At 37.0% G+C, this 18,493-nt stretch overlaps 1 protein-coding gene across 1 annotated transcript in view; it reads left to right on the top strand.

Annotated features, from left to right (window-relative positions):
* TBCA (tubulin folding cofactor A) overlaps positions 1 to 12,558 on the top strand; it is a 31,132-nt gene extending 18,574 nt beyond the window's left edge. Inside the window, exons 2-4 of the mRNA XM_065739839.1 lie at positions 1,961 to 2,066; positions 10,177 to 10,263; positions 11,518 to 12,558. Coding sequence (XP_065595911.1) covers positions 1,961 to 2,066; positions 10,177 to 10,263; positions 11,518 to 11,598 — 274 coding nt within the window. The 3' untranslated portion in view covers positions 11,599 to 12,558. The remainder of the gene's footprint in view (positions 1 to 1,960; positions 2,067 to 10,176; positions 10,264 to 11,517) is intronic.
* The last annotated feature ends 5,935 nt before the right edge of the window (positions 12,559 to 18,493 follow it).

Raw genomic sequence — 18,493 nt, 5'->3', positions numbered from 1 at the left:
GATGTCATTCAAAAAAATCTCAGATGTTGATTGAAACTAACTTTTTTCTGGAATCTAAAAATAGCAAAGTAAACAATACTGCCTTGAATTAAATCAAGCAGCCTTGATGAAACAATTAACTCATTCTCTATTAAATCAATATTTACTGATGCTAATATTGGAGCTAGTTCCAGTATCTGGAATTACAGTCACTGATCTAGTGTCTTTATTAGTAGTAATTAGGGTGCTGTCTTTCCCCAGTACTACTTTTCAAAGCTGGTACTTGGCTGACTGTGGAAGCTGGCATAGATGGTGGCTACATTTCACATTCTACACGTTGTTAAAGGTTCTTTATAAGGCTTGAAGACCCTCTCTGGAGTGATTCCACGGGTATTTAATCTTGGTCAGAGACATGTTGCCACAGCCTAACTTAAATCGACTTTTGGAACAACAGAATAAAACTATTTTGTCAAAACAATTTTTTATTATGAAGAAATCAGAGTTCTTGCTATATTATAATATCAGGACTGTGGTGATTTCAGTTCACAGAGGGTTCTTATCGTGCCAGTACTATTCTGAACTGTCCGTCCTCAGTGGCACTTCTAGTGGAGCACTTAACTGTGACAAATTAGGAATTAATTTGCTCTGATGTGCTAACGTGACCATGAAGCTCTCTACAAGACCTTTATTTATTCTCTTTTCATTTGTATAATACATTCTTTGCTTCCTGGATCTGATTATGTTCTTCTGGCTATTAAGTTCTTCTTAAACAGTCTTATCTACTATGGGCTGATCTGATGATTGCTCTTGTTAGGCAAAGGATTTTCACTGACATGCTTTCAGGTTTGTACTAGCATCCCAGTGTTCATTTTGGTTCTGAATTAGCTGGTTATTACTTTGTTGTTCTCCCAGTACTGAAGGATGTTTTGGTTTGAATTCTAGTATAATATAATCCAATATATACCTAATGAACATATGTAACAAAATGGGAGATGAAAGAGCAAAATTGCAATAACAACAAATAATTAAGCTTGATAATGGAATTACTATGTTACTATTACTTCAGGGCATCAGTTTAGACTTCATCTTCCCTTTTGATCTTTGGTATTTTTTTTATGTTCATCATTTGCTGTAGTTGCTTGAGCCTGTGAAAAACACTCACTTTGCATCCAAAACTGAATTTCAAGTTAGTCTATAGTCTTCAGCTGTTATTCTCAAAGTTAGTTTTTGACAGCTTATCCACATTTGAGACTTGCACATATTTTTACATTGTCCTGTATAGGAAGTGTTTGGGATTTGCATTTTCTTAATAACATCTGATTTTACTGACAAAGCAAAATTGTTTTTTTTTTTCCTTCTCATTAGTGTAGGAAATTTTATGTACATATTTTTAGCTGTATTTCTCATTCTTCTCTGTTGGCAGTATAACAAGAGCAGAAAATACACGTTGCTCTTGAATATAAGCTTATGCAAAAAGCATCTTTCTTCCGAGTGTTAGCTCAGTAGGGCACCTCCTCTGGTGCAAGTTTCTGTGAGTGTGGTGTGCAGGCTCTTGGTCATCACTGATGAAAATGCATAGCTAATGGTAGTGATAGTTGACAAGTGTTTTGTAGCTGAGTTTGCTCTATCAAATAGTGTTATTGTGTCCTTAGTAGATGTTGTAGTTTCTGTGGAAACAAATAGGGGGCATTACTTTTGGAGTGATGTACATATATAGATAAGCCCACAATTAATATTTTTAAATATTTTTATTTAAATAATTTAAATAATAATAATTTAAGAATTATTATCTATATTGTAGTTAAATTCAGTATTTCCTAGGTGCAGTTCATTGCAGTGATTAAGAACTTCTTCTGTTATATGAGGTCATATATTTCATTACATGGCTGCAGCTTTTGAGGGGGGGAAGGATATTGCCATCGTTATTATAATTTTTGCTGTGATAGAATCAGACTGACACAATCACTTGGTGTAATTGCAGATTGGCAAAAGAAAAAGTTATGTATGAAAAAGAAGCAAAACAACAGGAAGAGAAGATTGAAAAAATGAAAGCTGAAGCATGTGATGACTATGGAATAAAGAAGCAGGTAAAGTATCCTAAAACTTGTAAAATCTTCTTTGCTTTGATTTAATGAGTCTTAAACGTGAACTGATTTTTTTTTTTTTCTGTTTAGAGGGCGTCTTGCAAAAGACAATGATTTCAGAGGTTGGTACCTGCCCCTTTAGAACATAGAGTGCTAAGTTTCCCAGTCAGTGAGGAGAAAGCTTGGATTTGGAGGATTCACTTACATTCTTTACAGCAGTTTGGCTTGTCCGCATTTATATTGACCTTTACATACTCTCAACCAAATATTTGTTTATTATATTTTTATTTAACTTCTGGCTTTAATAGCTTTATATAAATTTATATTTTAACCGTGTCTTTTCCCAAGTGTTTCCTAGATAGTTTTTCTTAATTCTTAATGGAAACTACATTAAAATTATTTTCATCTGTAATCGAGTTTCACCAAACAATAGATTGGCCACATGCTACAAAACCTCCTGTTTTCCCAAGTCATCTTAGAATAATACAATATCAAATAGAAAAATTAATAGCAACAATAAAAAAAAACTAGAGAAAGTCCTTTTAGGACAATGTGAAATAAAATGAGATGCCACTTTGTGTGTGTATGTCTTGTCTGGTTTTCACTATGATGTAGAAGAGAAACAAAAGCATGGAATTTCTGGAAGATGTATTTATAGATCTATGCTGTCTCAGTCTCACAACTGACTGAGAATTCAGGGAAAGCAGTAGTCTTCCTGAGGATCTGCTGATGCTAACAAGAACTAATGAATGCAATTCTTGTTGTTAGTGTCCCACATCCATCAGATTATTTGACTGTACAATGGCTTTTCCTCAATGACAAGCAAGAAATCAAAATCAAGACAAACAAAGTCTGTGAACTTTCATTGTGAAATGAAGTGTTACATTCTACTAGAAAGTATTCTGAGAGAGTGGTGACAAAAGCCTTCAAAGCAGTCTCACTTCATTCAGAACTGCCGATTCACTTTGAAAACAATTCCTCAAATGATATCTGTTTTTTTTTGTGCACTACTGCAGACTGAAAGTCATTAATATTTTATATTATGAATAACCTGAAAGCCTAGAAGAAATGAGTACACTTGTAATAGAGTTAAATCTTATTCACTAAATAAAATTGTACAATGCCAGGAGAGTTTGCTCAAAAAAAAAAAAAAAAAAAAAAAAACATTTGGATGGATTTAGTATTTTGAAAAGTTCTTAAAAAAATAAAATTCTGTAGTTAAATGTTTAGGAACATGTTTTAGGTAATAATCTTTAATCTGAATTTCTTTTATAATGCAGTATTTGTTTCAGTAAGGAAAAGTAGTATCTGGGGGATCACAGCATTCAGAATGGTTAAAGGTGGAAGGGACTTCTGGAGATCGTCTAGTCTAAATCCAGTGTTCCATCACCTGCACAATAAATAAGTGCTTTCTGATGTTTACCTCTTACATTTCAGTTTGTGCCCATTGGCTCTTGTCCTAGCACTGGACACCACAGAAAAGAGCCTGGATCTGCTATCTTTGTACCCTCTTCAGGTTTTTACAGACATTGGTAAGATCCTCCCAGAATCTTCTCTGTGCTGAATAGTCCCAGCACCCTCAGCCTCTCCTTGTAGGACACATGTTCCAATACCTTCATCATTTTTGTGGCCCTTTGTTGGGCTCTCCAATATTGTCATATCTCTCGTACTGAGAAGCACAGAATTGGATGCAGCGCTGGTAGAGCACAAAGGATCATGTCCCCTGACCTGCTGGCAGTAGTTAGGCTAATGCATTCTAGGGTAACTCTAACCCTCTTGGTGGCAAAGATGCATTGCTATGTCTTTGGACCTCCAGGCCTTTTTCTGCAGAGCTGCATTCTGTCTGGTGCTGGGGGTTGTTCCTCCCTACCTGCATGAGTCTGTGCTTCTCCTTGTAGAAGCTGGTTTCTGCCAGCGCATTTCTTGATCCTATTAAGGTCCCTCTGAATGCTAACACAACTTTCTAGTGTATCTGTCAGTCTTCTTGAATTGTCTCCAACTCAGTGTGTGCTCTGTCCAACTGTCCAGTCATTAGTGAAGACATTAAACAGGACTGGACCCAGTATTGACCCCTGAGGTACTCCACTCGTTACTAGAGGCCTCCATCTGGACTGTTGTTTTTTTTTTTTTCCAGCCACCTCTCTGGCTGCATGTGCAGCCCATGTTTCAACAGTTTCTCTGTCAGGATGATGGGGACAGTGTCAAATGCCCAGCTGAAGTCCAAGTAGAAAATACAACTCCCAGTCCCTCAGGCTGATGAGGGATCAGAGAATCTGTGCAAGTTGGTTAAGCATGGTTTCTCTTTGGTAAATTCATGCTGACTATTCCTAAAGATTTTCTTGCCACTGAAAGGGAAAGGATAGGAATGAATTCAACCATTTGAGACTACAGGAATAACTTAAAACTACTACTTTAGCTGATTATCAGCTAAAATTTATATAATTAATTAATTAATTAATTGTTGATATTTAGCTGAATATCAGCTGAAACAGATATGACCGATAAACCCATAGTTGATGGAGGAATGCTTAAAATGTTGAAACTTTTGTTTACCTTTTAATGTACAACTATACTCTTTCAGCTTTCTTGTTAGAACTCTGCAGAAAAATGAGGTTTAACAGCACAGAAGTGACCAAGGAAGGTTTTACTTCCGAGTATTGCTGTTCCTAAGGTACAAGACTTCAGCATGTTATCTGAGCTGTAACAAAGTGTCAGTTCTTTTGTAGAACAGTAACAAGAGTTAAGTTGTGCATACTGGGGAAGAACCTCTAACATTATGGGAAGGGAAGTCCTTTTATTCCTATATTACAGTTCATTAAAAGAAAAAAAAACAAACAAAAACCCACTCTACTATGGCCTTTTTTTTTTTTTTGTCTAGATATAGATTAAAAATTTAGAAATAGAACTATTTATGTGAAACAAATCGACAGATAAAGGTGTAATAAAAGAATAGTATTTGAGAGGGAAAAAAATGTTACGAGGGAGAAGTTTTATCTATCTTAATAAGATGCTAAATTGAAAACAGACATTATAAATGGAACTCAAGTATTTTATATGAAAATTTGGGGAAAATGTTAAGTGACTTCCAAAGTATTCTTCTAAATTCATATCCTGAATTTAGTTTCTGCAAAAAGTCATTAAGACACCTGACTGTAAGAAGCAATGCAATTGTACTTCTGTATGTGGTTGGTTGGTTGGTTTTGTAGTGAAACCTAAGTTTCCACTCAGTTGTAATGTTCTTTTTAATGAAGACTTTACACAGGGTATTGTTATTCTTTATCTGTAATAGAAACTTTACACTGCTGTCACTTATCAGTGACTTGTGTTAGAAACCAATTGGTTCAGGTATTTCTGTGGCTGCTGATTTGTCCCCCACATAAATAACGTCCTTTTCTATCTAATGCTTTTATATTGAGGAATGAGAGGTGCAAAATACCTGAAGTCTCACTTTTGTTTCCTCTCAATGGGGCTGTAGATCTTTTTTGGAGTTTTTGTAATTGTGACCATTTTTACTGATTAATAAATTTTCATTTTTTTTTTATTAATCTGCATCTGTAAGATAATCATTATTTCTCATGCAGTGTCATTTCCAGATGAATTAAAAATCTAATGGACTTGACAAAGAATTTAATATCTGCATAACAGAGTACATACAGTCTTGCTAACACCATTTTTCTTCACATATTAATGGAAACAGCAGTATTTTTCTTGTTTTGTTGAGAGGAAGGCAGACTATTTCCTGGAACGATTAAGAAGAAAAACCACCCTTCTCACAAAGAAAATTATTAGTATCCTCAGCTGCGTTAGGCAAAACACGACCAGCAGGTTAGGGGAAGTGATCTCTCTCCTCTACAGTGCACTGGAGCAGCTGCACCCAGTGTGATGTGTCTAGTTCTGGGCTCCTGTTACAGGAAGATGTAGTCATGCTGGAGAGAGTGCAACAAAGGGATTTCAAGATAGTTGAGAGCCTGGAGCTCCTCTCCTGTGAGAAGAGGCTGAGAGCTGGAACTCTCAGAGTCAGCACAGAGAAGAGGAAGTTTGAGAGGATCTCACCAATGTCTATATATATGTTAGGGAAGAATACAAAGAAGATAGAACCAGGCTCTTTTCAGCAGTGTCCAGTGCCAGGACAAAAGGCAGTGGGAACAAACTGAAACGTAAGAGGTTCTGTGTAAATATCAGGGAGCAATTTTTTATTGTGATCTCTGGCACAGATTGCCCAGAGTCTCCTATTTGGAGACATCCAGACTGCAGGTGGCCCTGAGATTTTCTTTAAGCTACTCTGATTGAATGGCCTAGATGATCTCCAGAAGTCCCTTTCAACCTAAATCGTTATATGTTATTATCTGTTTCCATCTGTGCAACAGTTAAAGGTCTTATGATTATAAGGCAGTATTTAAAACATGAACACACACGCATGCATATTCGTGTGTTCATGTATTTAATATGTTTATATATGACTCATTCACATTCCTGATTTTCTTAGCCTTTTATGTTTAGAACACCAGTCCTGTTACACCCAGCATTATTGCCACTGCACTCTGTGACCTAATAAATAATTAGACTATCTTTCTTCTAAGATCAAGGAATAACAGCCCCATAGGTGGTTTCTTTTTTTTCAAACTATTCGTGGATCTGCATATGTCTGTATCTTATTTTTTGTGGGTCAGCTGAAAAGAAAAACAAAAGCTGCTTGAACCTCCTTGAAGGTTATAAAACCTGTCTCAATTATGCAGTACAGATCAGGGCAAAACTGGGCAAAACTGCTTCCTTTTGCAGAATTCTTTGTATTGATGCTCATAAATTGTTCTGATCTACCTAGATAAGTTGAAATATTGTCACTGAGCTTTTACTGTGGGCCCTCTTAGAAATCAAAGCTGCTTATATCTAAGGCCTCCGCTTATGTTTAAAGCCTCAGGTGTTTTCTATGAAGTCACGTTTAGCTTCAGTGCTTATTTTGAATGTATAAAATATTTTTCTGATTTTTGTTACGGTGCCCTTCCACTCAGTCAAATGGTAGGTTGGTCTGTGTGTTCGCATCAATTTGGCTTTTCTGTTTCTAGTCCTGCTTTATCAGTTGCTACAGTGTGGAATTTATGGAAAACAGACTAAATGCTATTGATAGTGCATTATGCACATCAGTTCTTTGACATCTGATCCAATTTACAAAAAATCTACATCATGTTTAGTAAATAGGCTACATACACTCCAACAGTTATGGAGCTCCATCACATCTGAGCAGACTGCTCTCCTTTGTAGGATGCCAAACATCTGCTCCCTTAGCAAAAATAAGTTCCATCCTGAAAGATAAGAGACTAGAACTGTGGTTTTTTGAAGAGATATAACTGTCCTTTTTAATATACTTAAAAGAATGGGGACATCCCACATACGCTTTGTAGTCACAGTAACCCTTCTGGTCTTATGTGCTCTTATTGACAACATATTCAATTTGCTTCTGTCTGCTCATTTTCATGCTTTATTGCTTTACCTTAATGATTTATTTAAATGCACTTCAGTTACTACAATTTTTTGATACTTCTGTTTAGTCCTGTAATTCACTGAAATGTTGAAGATGTTTATAGCTATCAGCAGTTAGATCAGTTTCATGTGGAAACTTCCTCTGTGACCTACTTACCTAATTTGACCTCCTTAGAGTTCAGTCAGAAAGTTACCTAGAGTATTCTGATGGAGAAGAGAGAGCTGTTCTTTAATTTTCGTAACAGTTGGAGAACAAACGCTGTTTCTTTAGGCATATCTAATTATTTGAGTTTTTCACTCTGCTCTATTTATGTATGTTTGCAACAGTAAAACATTTATCTAGGATAATCTGTATTACTGGAATAAAAAAAGAAAAAAATAGTTGGTGCAGAAGTTAACAGAATTTTCATAGGTAGTTTGTTAGTTAATCTTTGTTCCACAAGGAATGGGGAATCCCTCTTCTATTCTCCAACCCTTTGCACCCACGGAATGTAAATCCAATAATTCATCTTTTTTCCATTTCATATTATCACATAACTGCAGGCAGATGCAAACTAAAACCAGGTAACCTTTTTGATTTCAGTCATTCTGTTTTAAACTGTGTGATTACAGTAGTTTTGTTCTTCCCTTACAGCAGGCAGGACTACAGCTTGCAGTTCCTAGATTCGTATGTTTTTCCTTCAGATTGCTTATTGAGTGGCATAGATATAAAATAAATCACTACTTTTCTCATTATCCAGCAGCTTTACAATACACAAGTAGTTATCAATACCATTGCAAGGGTATCATCTGTGGGCATTCTGATTCCCATAGGCATTCTTTAGAGAACCAAGTTGTAGTACACAAAGCAGAAGTCATCATCTCGTGTAGTTTGACGCACCTAATTTTACAGAAATTGCAAGCCTTTGTTTTTTGCTCAGTGTGTAACTTGCAGGGTGATTATTCTTATTTTCAATACAGTCCAAAACTGTATTTGTCTATGGAGTTATTTAAGGAAAGGGTAAGTGTACGTACAGATATGATTTAGTGGGCAGTAATTTTGGGAGGTGGATGGTTGGACTAGATGATCTTAGAGTTTCCAACCATTATGACTCTATGAATGCCTAAAAGGAAACAAGTTAATGAGAATTACAATTTGTAGATGCTTAACTTTAATGTCTGTCACCTATCTTGCTTTAACAGATTTGGAGGTTGTAGCAAGGTTGAGGTCAGCCTCTTTTCCCAGGTAACTAGCAATAAGACAAGGGGTAACTTGTGCCAGGGGAGGTTCAGGGTGGACATTAGGAATTATGTTATTTTCTCAGAGTGTGGTGAGGTATTGAAACAGGCTGTCCAGATGGTGGAATCACTGTCCCTTTAGGTCTTTAAGAAAAGGGTAGATGTCACACTGAGTGGCGTGGTTTAGTGGTGTGGTGGAGAGAGGCTGATGGTGTTTGGACTAGATGATCTTAGTAGTCTTTCTTAACATTATGATTCTATGAATTTTGCCCTAAATTCTCTGTAAGGAAGTCAGAAACAATTTTTAACCCTTTCTCATAAAAATCACTGATATGACACTTAAGTACATGAAGAATATGTTTTACAACAAAAGGTCTTCCAGTACACATAAAACATTCTTAGCCACAGCTTTTTCTTCCAGTATATGATAACAGTGTTCCTTTTGATTCCTTTCAGTGAAGCAAAAAGGAGATTAAAGCACAAGAATGACAGAATATAATGAACTATTGAAAGTGAACACAGGTTATCATGAACACAGAAGGAGGTTTCGTATTTAAATATCTAACTAACTGATTTTCATTTCTAAATAGATTTTACTTTAGTGGACAACTCTGCATATCCTTTCTTCTCAGTGGTTAGATTTCAGATCCAGAAACAGTCCATGAAATAAATGTTCCCTTACATAAATCTGAAGTTATTTTCTGGAGGAGGAGGCAGGATGTTCAGTTTCAGTGGGGTGCCAGTTTAGTAATTTTGTTCAAAGTGCATGGTGAGAATAATCTTTCTCCTAAAATGAAGCACAAGGATAAGTAATAACTTTTTATGCATGATAAGCATCAAAAATATGAGCCTGCTGGTCTTTGCTTTTCATTTTTCTTTACCTTTGTCTTTCAGTCAGAGCCTCCTGCAGCGTGCACACAATGTGATCAATAACTCAATAACTTTTTTCATGCAGTAATTATCTCTATGTGGTATTATCTGAACACTGTTTTTCTTTATTACCCAAAAGATGCAGGAGATATTTATATAACCAGCTGATCCCATTTTGGATGAAGCTGCTTCAAGACAGCAGGATGAAGTTTGTTTTAAATAGCCTTTTTTAACAAGTGTTGTATGGAAAGCTTACAAGGTTGTACTTTCTTATAAGGGAAAAGATGCTGTAAATACTGTTTTCTACTTCATACTTTATATTTAATTAAGCACAAAATAAATGAAATTGTCCTATAAATTAACAGAGTTTCAAGCAATTATACTGAGTGTCTTTTATTTGGAAAATATCTACAACTCATCTGAAGATCCTGGGTGACACTGGATGATGGATTTGAGTACTAATTTTCCAGAGTAAAGAGTTTTATCTTAAAAAATAACATTCCTCTGTGAAGTACATTTTTATTTCACTGGCTTCCAATTGTCACAGGTTGAAATCTTACAAGAGTCACGAATGATGATTCCAGACTGTCAGCGGAGATTAGAAATTGCACATGCAGATCTCACTCAACTACTAGTAAGTATTGCTTCAAAAACCACTTACCAACAAATGTTCATGTTTTTTGATGGACATGGGTAAACATACTTGTCTGCAGTGCAATTGCATCAGAATAGACCTGGATTGAGATTTACAGGTCCAAAGACTGGCATCCCGTGACAAACCTCTGTAGTCCAACTCTACCTACACAGAGTTGTTTTTCACTCTATGAGAATTCTGCATTTTAGTATACTAGTAAAGGTCTTTGATGGGATGTGTACCCTACATTCAATACTAAACTGCTAGAATCAATTCCTAAGTTCCTGTGCTAGTTACATGACGGGAAAAAAGAGTTCACACACTTTAGGAGGTCTTTCTAGTGTGTCCTATAATGAACTGACATGTCCAGAATATTTTGTCTTCTGCTTTTATTAATGCTTTGCGCAAGAAACAAGACAGCTGGGTTGTTGCTGAGTACTGGTTAAGCTATTTGTTACTGAAGTGGGTGTTTTTAATGTGTGAGTACCTTTGGGAATAAATAATATCGAAATGGACTAACTGAAAATATACTAGACTTGGAGATTACTTTCTTTATTTAAAAGTTGAGTTTTCACTGGGAATTCTACTACACAAGTAAAAGCTTCTGTGAGGCTAAAATACATACTGTAAATTAAACTTCAAACATATTTGATAGCTAAGATGCAAATACCTTCTCATTGGAAAGCTTAAAGCATCTTGTCCTTGAGTAGCAAGCACAGGATGTGGCCAGATGTAGGATCCTTCTGTCATTCAACTTGTAACTTGACTGTTAGCTTGTCTAGGTTTCAGCAGCATGCAGAAGTGATGCTATTGATCTGTAACTCCATGCTACACAAACTTAAAATTAGAAATGTGGAGACTTACTATTAACTGTTAAGAAGTTAAGGAGTTAAGGAGTCTTTTAGAGGTTGTTTTATTTTCTTAGCTCACCTTCAATTTTTTTGTTAAAATGAACTGTGTTTTTTCAGTTATCAAACTTACTTTATTTTTTTTCTAATGTTGACTTTGTTCTGAGTTCTGTTGTTACTGCTTCCAGTTGCACTTTCCTTCTTTTTAAATACCTTAGAGAATAAAATGACATGACAGCAATTATAGCACACCTTAAATAGGACAAAAGAAGTGACCTGTGCTATGAATCATGTAAAACCAGTGTTTTCAGTAAGGGTGTACACTATGTGTTTCAATATTTCCACCCTAAATTCATTGCAATGTCAGCTATTTATGAAGTACTTAAAAATTTTGTTTCAATTCCAGGAAAATGAAAAAGAGTTGGAAGAAGCTGAAGAGTATAAAGAAGCACGTTCCATTCTAGAGTCGGTGAAGCTGGAAGCCTAGAAGTTTTTCAGTACCCTCTTTATATGTGTTGGCACTGGGTCCATTTCACACTTTATTTGACTATAGCTGTGTTACTACTGCTGATTTGCTAAGGTTCCCTTTATGCAAAGTAGCCTCTCTCTAACTGCAAGATTCATCAATAAAGGATGTTCTGAAACGTCTGTGTGTTCCACATTCAGGCAAAATAAAAACATTGCCAGTTCACATCAACTACAGAACGGTTTAAAAAAGCACACCTGTTTAACCTAAGCTCAAGATAAGAAACAGTGTACGCATCAACTATGTAAGAAATGTGAAGGGCTAATAAATAGTTCAGAAACACCTTGTAATGGAAATAATTTCAAGCCATTATAGCATCAACTCCATACTGAAAGAGGAGATGGACCAAATGACCCTTTTCAAAGTCACCTTTTTCCTGTGATGCAATTTATTTGTAATTTTATCAAGTATTACTCCTTGTTTATCTTTGAGCCCAAGATGGAATTAAGAGCTGATTCCAAACCTTTCTCAATTTGCCTGAGGTTGATTTGTAGAGCCCAATTCACACAACTGCCATTGATCAAAACCAAGTTACTTTTTCAATAAACAGAATTTTGTAGCTGTCTAGTATGTTGTCGGTTGGATCTGCTGATAAGAGTTCTGGAGTGAACTCTTTTCACAGCTGTTCACCTTGGCCTAAGTGACTTTTTACGAACAAAGTTCAAACCCTGAAAGAAAACACATGGGTAAGGGAACAGGGCTTGATCTGCATAGGAGATCATTAAAACACTATGTACACTTATTTTTTTTTTCAGAATGGCTTTTCAAAACAGGAAATTAAACTGTGGAAGAAAGCTTTTTAAGTTAGTTTTTCTGGTTTGAAAGTTTTGTAGCGTGTTCCTTAACAGCAACAAAAAAACAACAGTGTACCTTTTATGTGGTGCTGTATTGAATACTCTTTATAAATGTTTTGTCAATTTGCCTGAGTTTGTAAACTGTAGTTTTGCTTACATCTATTGATGCACCTTGAGCACAGTGAGGGTAACGCGTACTCCATCACTCTGAAGCACTGCTTTGAGAGTGTCAGCACTGCAAGATTTCTGATTAGCTGCAGAATTACATACTTCTGAAGCAGGTCCCTCCACATCCCTGATCTGTCTTATACAGTGCTAAGAGGTAAAACTTTTGTGATAACACTAAGGTTTCATAACAGTATATGCTAACCTTCCTCCCAGAATTGTATGGTGGCACATAATGTGAAGCAGACCCTGCCGTGTTCACAGGGCAAGCGAACTGCTAATGAGGAGAACATCTGTCTTTGTGTACTCATTTCTGTCATCCTCTATGGAGCTTCACCAGAAATGGCAGCTGGAGCAGACAAAGCAGATTGCATGCCTTAGCAGTCAGTGTAACCAAATGTGCTTGCAGGCCATTGAGTGGAGTGTGGTAAATAAATGCTGAGCTGATAAGGAGATAGAAGAGGAGCAGTGTTAAGTCTGCTATGTAAGGCAGAACTTAAAAAATATCTACTAATCTTCAGTAGCAATAATATGCAATCCTGAAAAAAAGTACACAAAAATGATGTGTATTGGCTGAATAGCACAAGAAATGCAGGTCAGCATGATCACTAACAACGGGTATGACAAGTAGTGGCTGAATTTGCTTTGACCTGGTGAGGCCATATTTAGACTACTGTGTCCAGTTCTGGTTTCTCCAGGTCAAGACAGACAGGGACCTTCTAGAAGGAATCCAGTGGAGGACCATGAAGATGAATAAGGCCCTGGTGGAGCATCATGAGGAAAGGCTGAGTAACCTGGGTGTGTCAGCCTGGAGAAAAGAAGACTGACTATAAATAATTAAAGACAGGTGGGAGAGATTTGATGAAGTCAGGATCTTCGTGGTGCATAGCATCAGGACAAGGAGTAATGGCCTAAAATCTGAACATAGGAAGTTCTCTACTAATATGTGGAAAAGCTACTTGACAGTAAGGGTGACAGAGCATTAGAACAGGTTGCCCAGAAAGGTAGTGGAGTCTTCTACAGAGATATTCAAGATCTACTTGGATGCCTATCTGTGTGATCTCTTGTGGAGTACCTGCTTTAGCAGGGGGATTGGACTTATCTCTTGAGGTCCCATCCAACCCCTGCTATTCTGCAATTCTGTGATTATGTGAATGGAAAACAAGCTTTGTAGTATGTATTTCCTTGTCATTTAGTATTAAGAGTGTATGGGAATGAGTAATAGATGTATAAACCATATTCCGGGGGAAAGTGTCTTCATGAAGGTGATTCTGTAGAGTAGAGTGGTTTCTTGTGTCACAACCAGTATAGTTTTCCTCCATGTTTTTGTCCAGGCAATTTTCTGTCTTCCTCCTAGTTTCTTGCATCGTTAATTAAGATGATCCTCTCCCCTGAGCCTTTTGTCTTCCCTCCTGCTAAGTTATCCAAAGGACTGAGCGTGCTCTGTTGTATAGAGAACCGCCAGCCTCGCTGATGAAAATCAAGATATGTTCATTAAATGAATTGCTTTCTTCTCATCTCCAGCTGCCCCTAGACATAACTAATTTCTTGGATGACAGCAGCAACCTGCAGAAACTGTACCAAAAAATCATGACAAGGCAACAATAACATGGAGCTGGCCCTTGAAGGGTGATTGGAAATCCATGCAGGTAATGCATTACTCACGCTATCAGAACAGTTGATCCAGTGATACATTATGACAGAATGAATTTTTCCAACAGTGCTCTGAGTGATTGTTCGTACTGAAGGTGATTTTTGCTGACAAAACATTTATCAATTAGACTGGATCCAAGTTCCATAGAGAAGTATAATACAGAAAATTACAGCTTAGAAGTAGTGTCATTATTACCCTCTCAGATCTTAAATTCAAAAATGATAGCTACCTACACTTCTTAGAGATATATAATCTGCATTATCTTGTACAAGAGACCATTCTCCAAAAAGAAAAAAACTCATGGGCAGTATTCTTTATTTCTATCCTCTTTGAATTCTAGCTTTACTGATGCCTTTCAGAGTTATCTGAGATTATAATGAGTTGTATTTATCTTTCCTTATTATTAATACATGCACGCTTAGCACTCAAGTTTTCATGCTCTTATCATGAATGAATTTTATATCCGGGACAGAGTTGCTGTCCTTTTATTTAAATCTCTGTCTTGCTGGCAGAATATATTTAAGTAGTTTCTCAATTATTTGTCAGTCAAAAGAATTCTTTTCTGAGAGGCCACAGCAGAGCAGGAGTCCGCATTATACCCTGACTGAAGAAGACACAAGATCTGAATTTAGAAGAAAACAGACACAAAACAAAAATTTTAAAGTCATCAATATAAGACTTCTGCCCATTTCTCTGATCATATACTTGCCAGCTACTAGCTGTTTTTCAGTTTACCCTTGTGCAGTTAAGCTTGTCTTCTGTATCAGAGGACATACTGCAGCTATGGCAAACCAAGCAAGAAGCAGAACTTAACTTCGGGTACCTTCACTTGGAAACTGATGTTTCTCAAGTCCTCGGTAACATTGTGTATTCAAAACTGAAAGTAGTTTCTGAGCAGTTTTGTAATCTAATTTAAATTTATTCCTTCAGTTGAAAAACCTCCACAACACTCACATAATTTCTTATTAGTAGCTAACTTAAAACCTGGTTTGCATTCGTTGTGTTATTAAAAATATTTTAATACACAGCACTTTCTTCTTCAGAAATAATTTCCCAAGAATTCTTTGAAGAAATGATATTCATAAAAGTAGCTGATGACTCTAAAATAATGCTTCTGACAAGCCTCAAATACTACCCATTTTAAAATTAACTCTCAAAATATCCTGTATGAAAAGCAAGCCTTGCAATTTGTTAGCACCATCTTTTGTGTTGTTACTTTACAGTGTTTATGTTCTGTTAGCAAAATCCAAGAAAACAACTTTCTTCTCAAAACCACATGTGGTTGAACACTTCAGAAAGGAGTCCAAGAAAACTCTTATGTTCCAGCAGGAACAGTAGGAAGCATACCACTAAATCACATCCCATTCCCCACCCCCTCTTCTTGCAACTCTGATTACAATTATAAAGCTGGTCCTGTCCAGCTGGACTTTGCAATGCAGGACCTCTGCTGTGAGTCTAGTGTCTAAGTCTGCTATTTCCCCCAAAACACAAGTAGCAGAAACAGCTGTCATTGAACCCTTGCACCCTTCCACCCTTTGATTAATTAGTCTAACAGCTACCACTTATTTTTACATGTAGACTCTGTTCTTATAATTGAACATGCTATACTAGACACCAGCCAACAGCACAATAAGACAACTGAAACTGTACTCTCAAAAAACAGATTTTGTAAATAGAAGGCACTGAGGTAGTTGAGAAGTGTGGGGAACCGGGAAAGCACAGTCTGGCCCAAAAACACCTGCACAAGGCACATCACTACATACAGGCTGTTCCTGCCCATAGCTTCTGAGTGTAAAAGAAAGAGATTGAACAGTGTGTTCTGTCCTATCCACCAAAATATTGTTCCCTGACTTGAATCTCCTCTCCAAAAGGGGGAAATTTGGGGTTAAATGTAAGGAGGAAAATTCTTTACTGAGAGGGAATTGAGGCTGTGGCACTGGATGCCCAGAGAAGGTGTGGATGATCCATCCCTGGAGGAGCTGAAGGCCAGGCTGAACAGAGCCCTGGGCAGCCTGAGCTGGTGGCTAGTAGCCCTGCCCATGGCAGAGGATTGAAATCGAATGATCTTTGATGTCCCTTCAAACCCAAGCTATTCTATGATTTAGCAGAATTTTGCAGTGATCACACAGCATACATTAAAAGGAGATTTACCCGTCAAAACAGTTTAAGTTGAAGTGTGCATATCAGATCCAAGAGTTAAGTAAACCTACATCCAAGTAAGCCCTTATCCTGTAGCCACATAAAAGAACTGTGACATACATCTCTAGGGATGAGCTAACTATACGTACGTGTTTAGATTTTAAATACTCAAAAAGGATAGTGGCAGTATAGCAATGCACATTTAGAAGCTCTGCTAAATGCCTTGCAGTAGGAAAATGAGACTAACTGCACAGTCAAGCCAATTGGCACACTTAATGCAAGGGCAACCATTTCATACATCTCTAGTGCTTGTGGATCTGCAAAATAATATATATAGATACAGATACATAGATATATAATTATCAATTTCCATGATGCTCTGTCAGATTTTGACTTTGACAAAGTTTGTACTTTCAAATTGACACTTAAAAAATGGAGTACACTAAGCAAGAAGTTTAGGCAGCAGCAAACATTAGGAGCTGGCAAAAAAAAAAAAAAAAAAAAAAAAAAAAGGCTTTATCTGCTATCCAAAAAGTCAGTTTTTGAATGTTCCCTACTGCTATCTAAGGCAGTTAAAATCCAAATCTGCCAGTTAAATAAAGGAAAAAAAAAAAGAAAATAACCAGTGAATTGCTCTGTTTTCTTAGAATGATATACTGTTTTTTTGGCAACTCATCTCATATACCTCTGGTGAAAGCCTTCAGCGCTCTCCTTCATGTCACAAAGACTTCATCTAGAAGTATTACTGCAGTTGGAAGCTTCAGTTAAATGAATGAACAAATTGGAGAAACTCAGGAAAACAGTGGAAATTACCAAGATGACTAAAATATGGTCTGTACAGAATGGTGGAATTAATTCAGGTGTTTTAACCTGTGCAATATGTTTGGTGACAATGGCAGCATTCCCCAAGTGTGTAGAAGACAGTGGAGGGAAGGAATAAATAAAGTTCTGGTTGGCAGGTCAAGCAAAATGCAATGAGCTTCAGTTGTGGCATAGAAGAAATTTAGCATGGTTCCTCATCCCTGAGAAAACAGATAACTCTAATTCAGGACTGAGATACTGGGCCAGGAGGCTTGGTTACAAATCACACAGGTATAGCTGGTCTTGCCTGAAACATACCCACAGGGAAAGCCATCTAAAAGGGGATTGTAGCAGATCTTTCCCTGAGCAGAACTGATCCCTAAAGCTCATCCACCCACACAGAAATGTGTACATGGCAAGTTTCATGACACAGCTGAATCCCTCTACAGCAGCATCATGAAGTGATCCTCAGAGTTCTCTCAAAAGAGGTAATTTCATATCAAACCTTTGAGACCTTGTACTGCACATTAAAGTCTTAAAGGAGTGCAAAGTGATCCTCCTGGAGAAAGGAAGTGGATTACAATCCAGATAAGGTCATTTTGCCTGACTTTCCTCTTGGTTTTATTCATGTTTCTGAACGCTCGCCATTAATGCCTAGCCAGAAGTGCCTCAAATTTCTGACTTGACAGTGCGCACAAGCAACTTATTCAGGTAAAGGAGTTTGATCCAAAGCTGAGAACTGAAGGATGGAGCTTGCATGATACCAGAAGTGAACTGTGAAGCCTACTAAAAGAAACTATGAGGGAAGCAGCAAAATCACTATAGTCTTGGCCTTAACACTTGAGTGAGAGGAGGAGAAAATGTGCTATTTATGGCCTAAATGCCTTAACTACTTCATCTCTTCGGACATCCACTCTTTATAAGGATCCAGTACAACAGTGGCTCTTTATAAAAGTTGGAAAACAAAGAAGATGCACTTATTGAGTTCTCTCTCATGTATAGTCTTGTCTGCAATGCATTACTATATACAGCATGTGCCTCGTGATAAATCCAAAGGCCAGGGCTTCAGAGGAGATAGCACAAGAGATGTACAACTCCAGCAATTCCACAGATTTCTAAATGTGTATGTAACCACGGGGAAGGAAAGGGGGTGATTCTCAAAAAAAAAAAAAAAAAAAAAGCAGTTGATCTTCACAGATTACTTGCTAGAATGACCTAGAATCCAACATTCTTGATCAAATATCACTGGAATTCACTGAAATCCAAAATCTAGAACCAATCAACCTATACATTACCCTTAACA

This window comes from Cyrtonyx montezumae, unplaced genomic scaffold (genome assembly GCF_038088225.1).
Source record: "Cyrtonyx montezumae isolate F1298 unplaced genomic scaffold, pur_monq_1.0 scaffold_25, whole genome shotgun sequence".
In the NCBI taxonomy this organism is placed as follows: domain Eukaryota; kingdom Metazoa; phylum Chordata; class Aves; order Galliformes; family Odontophoridae; genus Cyrtonyx; species Cyrtonyx montezumae.
Note: the sequence above shows the minus strand (reverse complement) of the source record. Positions and strands in the feature narration are given on the sequence as shown.